The sequence below is a fragment of the Diplotaxodon limnothrissa genome, linkage group LG14, assembly GCF_057381915.1.
Source record: "Diplotaxodon limnothrissa isolate DT_005_m linkage group LG14, D_limnothrissa_male_GT1.1, whole genome shotgun sequence".
In the NCBI taxonomy this organism is placed as follows: domain Eukaryota; kingdom Metazoa; phylum Chordata; class Actinopteri; order Cichliformes; family Cichlidae; genus Diplotaxodon; species Diplotaxodon limnothrissa.
In genome coordinates, this window is record NC_140609.1 from 27,037,993 (window position 1) to 27,052,202 (window position 14,210).

At 40.2% G+C, this 14,210-nt stretch overlaps 1 protein-coding gene across 2 annotated transcripts; it reads left to right on the forward strand.

Annotated features, from left to right (window-relative positions):
* The first annotated feature begins 568 nt into the window (after window positions 1-568).
* LOC146618979 (extracellular calcium-sensing receptor-like) lies at window positions 569-11,568 on the forward strand. Of its 2 annotated transcripts, XM_085370623.1 has the most exons (6): window positions 569-759; window positions 897-1,194; window positions 1,276-2,070; window positions 2,222-2,449; window positions 2,626-2,749; window positions 10,655-11,568. In XM_085370623.1, exons 1-6 carry the CDS (start codon window positions 584-586, stop codon window positions 11,566-11,568), a joined length of 2,535 nt encoding a protein of 844 aa, XP_085226749.1. In that variant the 5' UTR covers window positions 569-583. The 2 variants fall into 2 exon arrangements, with proteins under 2 accessions (XP_085226749.1, XP_085226748.1); XM_085370622.1 differs by lacking the exon at window positions 569-759 and having other exon boundaries at window positions 931-1,194.
* Window positions 11,569-14,210: the final 2,642 nt, after the last annotated feature.

The window sequence follows — 14,210 nt, forward strand, 5'->3', positions numbered from 1 at the left end:
TGAGAAATACAGTTGTTTTAAGATTGATATATAATATTGCATCACTAATATGAATGTAGGTGTGTGAATGGGTGAATGTGACTTACACAAAGCTCTCAGAGCAGCCTGAAAATACAATATAAAGTGAAGTAAATAAAGTAGGCAGCTCAATTATTTTAATTGAATTAATAAATAAGTATGTGTTTTCTAAGAAAGTAATAATAACAACTTTTTTGTCACTTACTGTAGGAAGAAGCCACTATAATTTCATAATTTTTCAGTGCATATTTATTTATAGTGAATCACTTTTTGTATTATAACTACATATTACATACCTACACACCTAAACTGCATTTCCTTCTTTTACAAAAAGTAACCTCCATAAAATTGTATAATTGGACATGTTCCTCCTCTTCCTCAACCTGAGAATGCATCATCTCTCTTCTGTTATTACATCTTAGGTTGCACCAGAAGGTATAAATATCAGTGCAAGTCTTTCATTTACACGAAGGCATTTATAATGGCATTAAGTGGTTTAGCTCTAGACTTGGCATCCTCACACAGATGGCCAGAGCAGGGGTGGGCACTTCTCCAATTATTATTGATGGCTTCTTTTTCTCAAGCTGAGGACCCAGTGTGCACGCAGAGAGGTGATTCTGGGAACCCAGTCCTATCAAAAGATGGGGATTTTATATTAGGGGGGATGTTCTCTTTTCACAGCAGCTGGGAAGACAGAATGGACAACTACACACACAAACCAATGCCACTACAATGTACCAGGTAAATGATAAGAAATGAATTTAATACAGTCATTTAAGAAATTCATCAATTCTTGGCTTTAAACATCCTTTGAAATGTTTTTTCCAAGTTTTAAGGGAAAATGTGATGCAATTCCAATTATTTGTAAATGTCTCAAGTTTAAATTTCAGAGATTTCCAATTTGCACAGACTATGCTTTTTGCAATTGAGGAGATTAATAACAGTACAGACCTACTGCCAGGAATCTCTGTGGGCTATAAAATCTATGATACTTGTGGATCTGTGGCCAGAAGTGTAGGTGTCACACTGGCTTTGGCTAATGGAAATGAAATTGTGTCTGTACCCCCGAAGGCACCATGTACCAGACCTGCACATGTGCAGGCGATAATAGGAGAGACCTCTTCTTCTCCATCCATTGCAGTAGCTACTGTTATTGGACCATTTGTTCTGCCAGTGGTGGGTAGGCTTCTTTCTTTATACATTTTATATATATATAAAGATATATATAATGTTTAAAAAATATTTTTATTCTCTTAGATCAGTCACTTTGCCACATGTGCTTGTCTCAGTGACAAAACTAAGTACCCATCCTTCCTCAGAACAATACCCAGTGACTACTACCAGAGCAGAGCCCTGGCACATTTGGTCAAGCATTTTGGATGGACTTGGGTTGGAGCTATTCGAACCAATAATGATTATGGAAATAATGGCATGGCCACCTTCACAGAAACTGCACAGCAGCTGGGCATCTGTCTGGAGTATTCTGTATCTTTTTTTAGGACAGATCCATATGTGAAAATACAAAAGATAATTGAAATTATAAAGGCTTCAACCTCCAGGGTAATTGTTGCATTCCTTTCCCATGTGGATCTGGATGTGCTGCTACATGAGTTTTCATACCATAACTTGTCTGGGTACCAGTGGGTAGGCACTGAGTCGTGGATATTTGATTCACAAACAGCAAAAATGGATATACATCACATACTGAATGGTGCCATAGGTCTTTCCATTCCTAAAGCACATGTCACTGGCCTGAGAGAGTTCATACTGGATGTTAAGCCACTGAATTCATCTAATAATGAACTCTTTATTGAGTTCTGGGAGACACTATTTAGTTGTAAGTTCAAGGAGTTGAAATCATCAGCAGACATTCAGAGAGAGTGTACTGGACATGAAGATCTGAACGGAGTTCAAAACAGCTTCACTGATATGTCTCTCATGCCTATCTTTAATAATGTATATAAAGCAGTGTATGCAGTGGCACATGCACTTCACAATATCCTCAGCTGTAATAAAACATGTAACAAAAATGTGCAGCTAGATCCATTCACGGTGAGCTTTACACCAACTTAAAAGATTAAATCACATTAGCACGAACATTGTTGTCATAATTAAAAAAATATTTTGTCTTTCATAATCTTTGACCATTAGGTGTCCAAGATATCTCTATTGCAAGTAACTGAGTTTTGGCATGTTATCTTAGGTTTTGCAACACATACGAAAGATTCACATCACAACAAAGGAAAGAGATGAGGTTTACTTTAATGAGAATGGAGATCCAGCAGCAAAGTATGAAATTATAAACTGGCAGCCAAGAGAAAACGGCGTTGTGGAGTTTGTCACAGTTGGTCTTTATGATACATCATTGGCTCCAGAAAAACAGCTAAATTTGCAAAACAAGGCTTTAATTTGGGCAAGAAACACAAAGCAGGTACACATTCATACAACTTTGGGGTTTTTTGTTTTATTTTTTTCAATTTATAAATATGTATTTAATTTGTTTTACAGTATTTTGGTTTTGATCTTTCAAAATTAAGAAATTGTTTGACAGAGAACTTCATTTTTTTCTTAAAGTCCATATGCAGTTTAATTTTCTTGATCATGCAGGTTCCTGTGTCAGTTTGCAGTGAGAAATGTCCCCCAGGAACACGCAAGGTTCTCCAGAAAGGAAGGCCTGTTTGCTGCTATGACTGTATAAGATGTGCAGAGGGACAGATCAGCAATGTTACAGGTGTGGTGACATTTCATTTTAACTTTGGTGCATTACAAAGCAAAGTTAGCCATGTAGGACGGTCATACGAGAACTATTTAATAATCGTGATGTTTGTTTTTATGCAGACATAATATGCATTTAGTACGGAGCCCTGCAGGGGACATGGGAGAAAAAAAAATTAAGACGGACTTTTGCGAGATCTCGCAAAACTAACTCGGGATCTCGCAAAAGTTTTGCGAGATCTCGCAAAAGAAACTCGGGATCTCGCAAAACTTTTAGCCGCATTCTTCGGATGCCGGCTCGAAGCCGACCGGGAGGTCGAGGCACGATGTGCCGGGAAAGCGGTGTTCCTCCCGGCTGTAGTAGGTCTCGACCTCCCGTTAGCTTCGAGCTAGCGGGAAGAATGCGGCTAAAACTTTTGCGAGATCTCGCAAAAGTTTTGCGAGATCCCTCCCATGTCCCCTGCGGGGCTCCGTAATTTCGATTTCCTTCTCAAACGAAGTAAAACTATTTAACTAATAGTCACAGAATCATAACATTTCAACAGTAAGGAGACAGATTTATGTTGGGCATTGTTTCAGTTGACGGTTTTGGATTTTTACAGAGCTGCATAGAACTATATGTGCATTTTTTCACATATATACTCATAATTTAAAATACATGAAACTAGTAACCAATATGATGAAGAAGAAATCATCCATTCATTTTCTGCTGCTTATCCATGTCTCGGTCATGAAGTAGAATTGATAAAAAGAATTAGATAAAAGTTTACATGGAAAAAAAGAACAGGTTTATTCAAGACGTTGTATTTAGTCTTGTTGTTGCTAATAATAATAATAGAAATAATAATAAATTTTACACACAGAGACCCGCAATAACATGCACAACTTACAAGTCAAAATAGAAATATAAAGATATAGTCTGTGCCAAATTTCATCAGGTCTTTTTATTTATATTGTAGTGTCTCTCCAACAGAAGACAGAGACAGTCGGTTATTCTGTTTCTGAGTTTATTTGGAACAGTAACACATGTTGTTCTACAGACTCTCTGTCATAGGTAGCTGATATAATTGACAGGCTTAACAGCCTCTAGACCAGGGTTCTCAAACTTGCGGCCCCTCTACTTGCGGACTGCATATTGATGTGAAGAATTTAAATTATTATTCAAAACATAATTTAATATGAAGGCAATGTGAGCAGAGTGTTACAGGTATTGCCCTTTAAGAATGTAGCCAGTGTAGTCTGTGCTTTAGGGAGATAGTGTGGGACTGCCTCTCCGTTATGTGTGTGAGTGTGAGCGAGGGAGAAAAAGGGGAGTCAAAAAGTATGAGTTCTCACCGACCAGAAACAGGAGATGGAAGCATGTAAATATAATAACAACCACTCCAGCCAAAAAGAATGCTTGACGAGCCCAGTTGTAAGTAAGCTGTTAAGACTAGACTGTACGCTGTGTTCGTGTTTTCCTCCGAAACAATAGAGTTCAGTTGGAGCAGCCTTTCAACACCTCTCTCTGTCTCTCACTAGCAAAGTTGACCCAGACAGTAAAGCTAGTTCCTGGCTATGAGCCCAACACAGAACCCGACATATTAGCCAGAGGTCTCTTTACTACGGTATGGAGCCGTTGACCTGGCTGAGGTAGCAAGAGAGTACACACACGTGGAAGGATTGGCTGTGCCAGTTCAATGAGAGTCAAAAACTAATGTGTACACTTACGTCTGCATTTTTATTTTGTTAAATATGAACAAAATTATAGCAGAAGTGCTGTCACGTGTTTGGCCAGAAAGAGCGTACCAATTTGTTTATTTGGTAGTTCAATGAAAGGCTTCAGTTAAGAGTGAGAAAAAGAATTCCTTTCATGTTTGCAGTTTTGTCTTGTTATACAATATTTGAAATTTAAAACAAACAAACAAAATACAACATTTTAGGAAATATTAGTGGGTGTTTTCTGGTTTGTTTGGGTTTTTTGTACTACTTGAACATGAAAGTGGCCCTCCAATGAGATGGTGGTGCCAGCAGTGGCCCGTGGCTCATTTGAGTTTGAGACTCCTGTTTTAGACTATTACACCTTCAAGGATACTCAGTAAATTACTTCTTTGCAGGTGTGGAGCATATCTGCCAAAACTGTGTGGCAATTCTGAAAACAGTAATAACACAACAATTGGATTAACTTGTAATCCAGTCCATTACAATATATTTTAATGCCTTACAAAACCATGATTATACATAGTCTGCTTTTTTTCTGTAAAGTAACTCTTATGTTAGCCTCTCAGTTATAGTCAGTGTTTAATATTTACCACAATCCTTTGTTCTAAACTTAGAGTTAATACAATTAATGGTGATTAATACTCAATAAATGTTTTTCTCTATCTGATAACACCACTGAGGCTAAATATTAAACACTAAATAATATTTGGAATAATATCTGGAAAGTATAGAAAATCTATTATAACTCCTTGTAAAATTTAAATAAAAAGTATGCCACAATCACAAACACTGATGGATGCTCAATTTAATTTAATTCAATTTTAGTCATACAGCTCTAAATTGCAACAACTGTTGCCTTGAGGCTGTTGTTGTTGTTGAAAGCTGGTTCAAAAGTAGAAAAAGAAGCCTGAAAACCAAAGGCTCTGGCTCCCATTCTACTTTTAAATACTCCAGAAACCACAAGTAAGCTTGCAGTCCAAGAGTGAAGTGCTCTAATAGGGTGATATGGTTATTAAGATAAGATGCGACCTGAGTATTCAAGAGCTTAAAAATGAGAAGCCCGATTTTAAATTCAATTCTGGATTTAACAGGGAAGGGAAGCCAATATTGGAGAAATATACAGTACACTCTCTTTCTAGTTCCTGTCCATAATCTTGCTGCAGTATTTTGGATTACGTGGAGGCTTTTCAGGGAGTTTTTAGGACATCCTAATGACAAACCAATTAAAAATACTCCAGCGTAGATGTACTAAATGCATGCACTAGTTTTTTAGTGTCACTCTGAGATAGGATATTTCTAATTTTAGAGATATTGAGCAAATGGTAAAAAGCAGTCCTACATATTTGTTTAATATTTGACTTCAAGTTTCCTCACAGTGTTACTGGAGGCTAAGGTAATGCCATCCAGAACAAGAATCTGGTTAGATACCATATGTCTTTGATTTTCAGGCCAGTGCAATAACCTCAGTTTTATTTGAATTTAGAAGTAGAAAATTAGAGGTCATCCAGGTCTTTGTCTTTTAAGACATTCCTTTCGGTCAAACTAATTGGTATCTGGCTTCATGGATAGATAAAGTTGGGTGTCATCTGCATAGCGGTGAAAATGTATGCTATGCCTTCTGATTATACCTCCTAAGGGAAGCATGTGTAATGTAAACACAATTAGAACCATGTGGAACTCCATAATTGACCTTACTGTGTGAAGAGGACTCTCCGTTTACTTGATAGCTATGATACAAACCACTGCAATGCAGTACCTGTAATGTCTACAGCACACTCTAATCGTTGTAATAGAATATTATGGTCTACATTATCAAACATTGCACTGAGGTCTAACCGGACAAGCACAGAGATGAATGCATTGTCTGAGGCCATAAGAAGATAATTTGTAACCTTCACTAAAGCTTTCTGTTTCTGTACTGTGATGAGCACTGAATCCTGACTGAAACTCTTCAAATAAGCCATTCCTCTGTAGATGATCAGTTAGCTGTTTGATAACTACTCATTCAAGAATTTTTGAAAAGAAACAAAGGTAGGAGATTGGCCAGCAGGGTCAAGAGATGTCTTTCCAAGTAATGGTTTAACTATTGGCAGATTGAAGGCCTGTGGTACATAGCTGATTATTAGAGATAGGTTGATCATATTTAAGACTGATGCATTATTAATGGTAGGGCTTCTATGTGCAAATGGGAAGTAATTACTGAAGTTAACTCAGAAAGATCAATTGGAGAAAAATACTCAAAATAAGTACCAGTGGTACTGAAAGTAGCTGTAGATAATGTTACAATCTTTGAGATGATTATGAGTAAATTTTTTTTCTCCAATGGTTACAATTGTATTTGTCGTGGTGGAGGGTTTATGTGTCCCAGGGACCCCAGGGGCTATGTTGTCCGGGGGCTTGTATCCCCTAGTAGGGTCTCCCATGGCAAATTGGTCCTGGGTGAGGGACCAAAGAGTGATTCAGAAAACCCCTATGAGTAGAACATCAAGGGAACAGTTAACCCTGCCCGGGATAGGGTTACCGGGGCCCTGCCCAGGAGCAAGGCCCGGTGAGGGTGCCCAAGGGTGTCTGGTTAATGGGCCTTAGCCCATGGGGCCTGCCAGGCACAGCCCAAAAAGGGGACATGGGTCCACCGTCCTGCAGGCCACCACCTGCAGGAGATGGGGTAGGGGTTGGGTGCTGGGTGGCGGCCAGGAGCGGAGGCTCTGGCGGACCTGGAGAGTTTCTCAGTCTGGAGCTGCCCCTGGTGAGAGGCAGCAGGCTGGGGTGGGTATCCATAGTATCACCTTGGCTTGCTGCCTGTACATTGGGGTTTCTCCCGGTGGACAAGAGGGTTTACTCCTGCGCCTTCAGGTCGTGGAATGGGTCCTGACCGTCATCTATGCTTATGTGCCAAGTGGCAGTTCAAAGTACCCAGCCCTTTGGAGTCCCTCTTGGGGTGGGGGTTTCAATGCTCATGTGGGCAATGACAGTGAGACTCGGGGGGCATAACTGGGAGGAAAAGCTTCTCTAGACCTAACCGCGGACTTCTGTGCAAACCCCAGTTTGACCATAACAAACACCATGTTCGAACATAAGTGTTCATAAGTGCACGTGGCACTAGAATGCTCTAGGCTGGAAGTCGATGATTGATTTTATAATCGTATTACCAGACCTGCGGCCATATGTTCTGGACACTCAGGTAAAGAGACGGGCTGAGCTGTCAACTGATCACCACCTGGTAGTGAGTTGGATCAGGTGGAGGACGCTGGACAGACCTAAACATATAGTGAGTGTGCACTGGGAACGCCTGGCAGAGGCCCCAGTCCACAAGATCTTCAATGCACACCTCTGGCAGAGCTTCAACAGCATTCTGAGGGAATCTGTGGACATTGAGTCCAAATAGACCATATTCAGCACCTCCATTACCAAAATCACTGCACTGTGCTGCAAGGTGGTTGGTGAATGTCATGCTGGTAACCCCTGAACCAAATCGTGGACACCAGAGATGAAGGAGCCACCAGGCTGAAGGAGGAGTCCTATCAGGCTTGGTTAGCCTGTGGGACTTCAGAGGCAGCTGATAGGTACGGACAGGCCAAGCAGAACATGGCTCGGGACTCGTCACTGCACGGATATTGGACTGCCTCAAAGAGATTTTGGCAAACCGTCAGGCGACTCAGAAGGGGAAAGTGGTACTCTACCTGCACTGTGCATAGTGCGGGTGTAGCGCTGCTAACTTCGACTGAGAAAATTGCCCTGAGTTCCTGAATGCTCTGGATTTTTTAAGGCTGTCTTGGCTGACACACCTCTTCAATGTTGTGCGTTACCTCTGGAATGGCAGACCGGATGGTGGTTCCCACCAGAGGGTGTGTTCCAATTACAGGGGGATCATACTCCTCAGCTTCCCTGGGAAAGTCTATGCCAGGGTGCTGGAAAGAAGAGTCCATCCGTTAGCTGGACCTCAGATACAGGAGGAACAGTGCGGTTTTGTCATGGAACACTGGACCAACTCTTTATCCACTCGAGGATACTTGAGGGTGCATGGGAGTTTGCCCAACCAGTCCACGTGTGTTTTGTGTATTTGGAGAAGGCATTCGACCATGTCCCTCGGAGTGTCCTGTGGGAGATGTTAACAGAGTATGGGGTATCTCTCCCATGGCTACATGCCATTCAATCCTTATTCAACTGTTGCAAGAGATTGGTCCACATAGCCGGCAAAAAGTTGGTCTCATTTCAGATGGGTGATGGGCTCCGCCAGGGCTGCTTTTGTCACAGGTTCTGTTTGTAATTTTTATAGACAGAATTTCTAGGCGTAGCCAAGTGTCGGAAGGCTTTTATTTGAGTGGTCTCAGAATCTCATCTTTGCTTTTTGTGGATGATGTGGTTCTGTTGGTTTCATCAGGTGATGGCCTTCAGCTCGTGCTGGAATGGTTTGCAGCCAAGTGTGAAGCGGTAGGAATGAAAATCAGTACCTCCAAATCTGAGGCCATGGACCTGGAAAAGGCTGAAAAAGAGTTCCTGCCCCAAGTGGAGGAGTTTAAGTATCTCGGGGTCTTCTTCATGAGTCACGGGAGAAGGAAGCAGAGAGAGCTGAGCGTAAAAGGGAAGCTCTCAATTTACCGGTCGATCTACGTCCCTACCCTCACCCTATGGTCATGAGCTGTGGGTAGCGACTGAAAGAACGAGATTGCTCTCCCTTGCCTCTCCCTTAGAGAGGGTGAGAAGTTCAGCCATCTGGGAGGGGCTCAGAGTAAAGCCGCTGCTCCTCCACATTGAAAGGAGCCAGTTGAGATGGTTCATGCATCTGATAAGGATGCCTCCTGGGCACCTCCTGGATGAGGTGTTACGGTCATGTCCCACTGGGAGGAGACCCCGGGGCAGACCCAGGACTCGCTGGAGAGATTATATCTCTCGGCTGGCCTGGGAACACCTTGGTGTTTTCCCGGACAAGCTGAAGGAGGTGGCTGAGGAGAGGGAGGGTTTCTTTGCTTAGCCTGGTGTTAACCTGGCATTCGAGGCTAATTAGGATAATTTACATCTGGCTCTGCATTTAGATTATGTAATTATTTTATATTTTATATCTGTAATTTATATTTCATATTGTGATTTTACCTGTATCATGGTTTTACTGGAAAGCACTTTGGTGTACTTCGGACTTTAAATGTGCTATATAAATAAATTTGATTGATTGATCAATGGTCATGAGAATTTGCATATTAATGATCAAGGAATGGACCTCCCAGCCCATTGTTCATTCAGTGGTGCTAGTTTCAGACATGTTGTGTTGAGTCTGTCATATTTAGCATTTACATGGATGTTAAAATCACCAGCAATAATTATTTTATTTGATCTGACCAGTAAATCAGATAAAAAGTCTGAGAAATTAGACAGAAACTCTGTATAAGGCCCAGGTGGAAGATAATAACAAATAAGACTGTTTTTTGAGTTTTGAACAAGGCTAAGCATCAGGCTTTCAAATGAATTAAAAGTCTGTCTTGGTCTTTGGTTGATTAATAAGTTGATGTGGAAAACTGCTGCCACACCGACCCCTCAGCCCTGATAGTTACTATGGCTCAGGGGTGTTGATTCATTTAAACTAACGTAATTATTCTGCTGTAACCAGGTTTCTGTAAGGCAGAGTAAATCAATTTGTTAATCAATTATTAATTAATGTACGAACAGACTAAAAGACTTGGAAGAGAGAGACCTAATATTTAATAATCCACATTTTACTGTTTTACTCTTTGTTGTAGAAGCGCATTATTTTATTGTCCCTTCTTTGCGATTTTTTATGTTTAAGTTGTTTTTTGCCGGTTTTTAGTTTGTTTTTTTGTCTGTTTGGGAGCTGACACTGTCTCTGAGGAGATGGGGTTTTGGGGAATAATGGGAGGAGAGAAGCTGCAAAGAGGCGTGTAAGACTGCAACTCTGCTTCTGGGTCCCAACTCTGGATAGTCAGGTTTTGGGGGGAATTAATACATTTGGCAAGACTTCTAGAAATGAGAGCTGCTCCATCCAAAGTGGGATGCATGCCGTCTCCTCTCTAGACATCACATCTGTTAATCCTTACTTGATCACAAACCAGTATACCTGTGTGCTTAACTTAATAAACATATTGTTTATCACCTTGTAATTGTACAGCATCAGTAGGATGTTTCATGGATGTTTTAAATGCAAACACATATGAAATTGTGCTCATTAAATTTAACAACTTGTAACATCTGCATCAATATTAATTTCCAGATTCTGTCACCTGTGTGAGATGTCTACCTGAGTTTTGGTCAAATGAAAGAAGAGATTCCTGTATCAAGAAGGAAGCAGTGTTTCTGTCATATGAAGAAATTATGGGAGCACTGCTCACTGCAGCATCTTTATTTGGGGCATGCATGACAATTGGTGTGATACTCATTTTCTTCAAGTATAGGAAATCTCCTATAGTGAGGGCAAACAACTCTGAATTGAGCTTCCTGCTGCTCTTCTCCTTAATTCTGTGCTTCCTGTGTTCTCTGACCTTCATTGGTCAGCCCTCTGATTGGTCCTGTATGCTCCGACATGTAGCATTTGGCATCACCTTTGTCCTCTGTATCTCTTGTCTTCTGGGAAAAACAATAGTTGTTTTAATGGCTTTCAGAGCTACACGTCCAGGTAGTAATGTTAAAAAATGGTTTGGGCAGACACAGCAGAGACTCTGTGTTACAGCATTCACTCTTATACAAGTTGTCATTTGTATCATCTGGTTAACAACTTTTCCTCCTTTTCCATCTAAGAATTTGTTACAATTCAAAGATAAAATCATCTTAGAGTGTGCCCTTGGCTCAGCTGTAGGCTTTTGGGCTGTTCTTGGTTATATAGGACTTCTGGCTATTTTATGTTTTATTTTTGCATTTTTAGCAAGAAAACTACCCGATAATTTCAATGAGGCCAAGTTTATCACTTTCAGCATGCTGATATTCTGTGCAGTATGGATTACATTTATCCCAGCATACGTTAGCTCCCCTGGGAAGTTCAGTGTTGCTGTAGAAATATTTGCTATACTTGCATCTAGTTTTGGACTGCTAATTTGCATCTTCATACCCAAATGTTATATAATCTTACTGAAGCCAGAGAAAAATACAAAAAGGAATATGATGGGGAAGAAGGTACCAAATTCACTTTGAAAATTGAATTTAGTAAAATGGTATTTTACTCTTATTATTTTTCCCAAATTAGTTTGTCACCATCCTGTCAGAATATGAATAAGCTCCTTCTCCTTCCTGATGCATTTTCATTACTTAGTTTGCAACTAGGTAAAAAAAAAAGCATACCAAGGCACTGATAGCTAGAGGTTATTGAGTCAATCATATATTTATCATGGCATGCCTTTATTTTGTCTTTATTTTATGTCAAACCCTGGAAGTTTGAAATTTGAATTACATGCCACTGCAGATAAAATCAGTAAGAGTACCTGTTCTTCTATAACCTGTTCATTTTCATTTTCAAGAGGTTTCCATTGCCATTATCAAATTTTTGTGCGCACCACAATGCAACTCCATCAATTGTTTTGCTTTGTGCATGTATGTGTTTAATGCATGGTTCTCAAAGAGCAGCTACACATATATATGGCAAATGAAATAAGGAAAGTAAAAAAAAATCTGGGGCAGCACGGTGGCACGGTGGTTAGCACTGTTGCCGCACAGCAAGAAGGTCCTGAGTTCAATTCCAACATCAGGCCGGGGTCTTTCTGTGTGGAGTTTGCATGTTCTCCCCGTGTTTGCGTGGGTTCCCTCCGGGTACTCCGGCTTCCTCCCACCGTCCAAAGACATGCAGCTTGAGGGGATAGGTTAATTGGAAAATCCAAATTGCCATTGTGTGAATGTGCGAGTGAATGAGAGTGCAAATGGTTGTCTGTCCCTGTGTGTTGGCCCTGCGACAGACTGGCGACCTGTCCAGGGTGTACCCCGCCTCTTGCCCTATGACAGCTGGGATAGGCTCCCGCGACCCTGAAAAGGATAAGCGAATGGATGGATGGATGAAAAAAAAATCTCTTACTATATCAGTAAAAGCAATAACAGTAAAGCTCTTCCTTTGTATAGGATTAAAATATAATATGTGGTACTTTAAAAGATGAGTTTTTAGTGTAAACACAAGTTACAGTAAATAAACAAATAAATCTTTTGGTGTCAGATGTTTGAAATATCTCTAAACTGCTGATTATTTGCTGTTGCCTTTGTTCTCTGTTACCTCTTCATCTGCAGCTGGCGCAAAGACGCACTTATCCACACAACTGTCATTTGCAAAGTGGGTCTACAAACCCAAGCATTAGGGCCACAGGTGGATTGCCCTATTTCAGTACACCAAGCAAAAAATGTAACACCAACCAACCAACCCAGTGATATCAAGTTCTGTACTGATACAAGATGGCGCTACACATGCTGTAAAATCTTTAAACACTTTCTTAAACCATACTTCAAAGACATTGTTAAGTCCATGACATGTTTTTAGAGTAGGGTTCAATGGTGTAAATTTTCCTTACCATTTCCTATTAACTTCAGACTGAATTAGTATCAGACTGATGACAGATCTTAATATCACATCTATGCATCACAGATGTGAAAGTGTAAGTGAATGGATGACTGTAACTTGTATAAAGTTCTAAGAGTATAAAAGTACTGTATAGGAAAAAGATTTTTTTAGTACATTATTTGTAGTGAATTGTTCTTTCCATTGTTAATTTATATTTAAATGGGCCTTTGTATACACTGTTAGACTTTTCATCGCCACTTTACGGTAACATACTGGCCTCACTGTGCTGTGTTACGGTAGCTTACTGCTCTGCAGGATGATACAGTTTTTTGCTGGTGTGGTATAATACTCTTGGACAAATTATGGTAACACGCCGTAGCCTTTTTTACGGTATCTCACTGGCAACAGTGACGCCAGTGAGATACCGTTATGTCGTTATGTCGTAAATTACGTCAACAAAGTAACATCATACTGTGATTAAAAAATTGGTATACTACTGTTTATTCACGGTATGCCACTGTAAGCCCGCTGCAAGGTAATAAACTGCAATTTATTAACCAGTAACTTACCGTTATCACGCATCATCAGTACCAAAAATATTCATCTCTGCTAGAGGATACCGTGTCCCAACAGGCGGTCATTTACCGTTTAACAGGTCGTAATTTTACCGAAATTTCAGTTAACAGTAACATACTGTAAGAGACTGGAGGGTTCCAAAAAAAAATTGGATGGATGGATGGATGGATGGATGGATGGATGGATAGATAGATAGATAGATAGATAGATAGATAGATAGATACACACACACAAAATATAATTCATGTGCTTTACACCACTTTATTTATTATCACTGATTTTTCCCTGCTGAAATACACATTTCCAAAATCAAAAACTAAAAAGAACTGAAAACATTTTCATTGAGGAAGCACTTGTTTTTACTAAACCATGTAATACATTATTTTCTCAGATGGTTGTACAAACAATAACGATATTATGTCATATCCATATCATGGCAGACAACATATGCTCAAGTGTTGGGTTTTCTTAGTTATATTTTGTAGGGTTTTGAAGTGCCTTGGCATTCATTTTGTTGGCACCATACAAATAAAGTGAATTGTAATGAATATAATATCAAGCCCCACACTTCTGCCTTTATATACACTTTGTCCAAAATACTGGCTCACACCACCAAATCATTGCACAAAACAGGGTCCACGACATGGATGAGCGTGTGTGGTGTGAAGGAACTTGACTGACCTGCACTGAACCCTGATCTTGCTTTGTGGACTGAGTTCAT

Excerpts from the sequence above, each read along its gene's own strand:
- LOC146618979 (XM_085370623.1), top strand. The coding sequence starts at position 584 with ATGGCTTCTTTTTCTCAAGCTGAGGACCCAGTGTGCACGCAGAGAGGT. Across the intron at positions 760-896 it reads ATGCCACTACAATGTACCAG|TTTAAATTTCAGAGATTTCC; the intron begins GTAAATGATAAG and ends AAATGTCTCAAG. Across the intron at positions 2,750-10,654 it reads ACAGATCAGCAATGTTACAG|ATTCTGTCACCTGTGTGAGA; the intron begins GTGTGGTGACAT and ends ATTAATTTCCAG.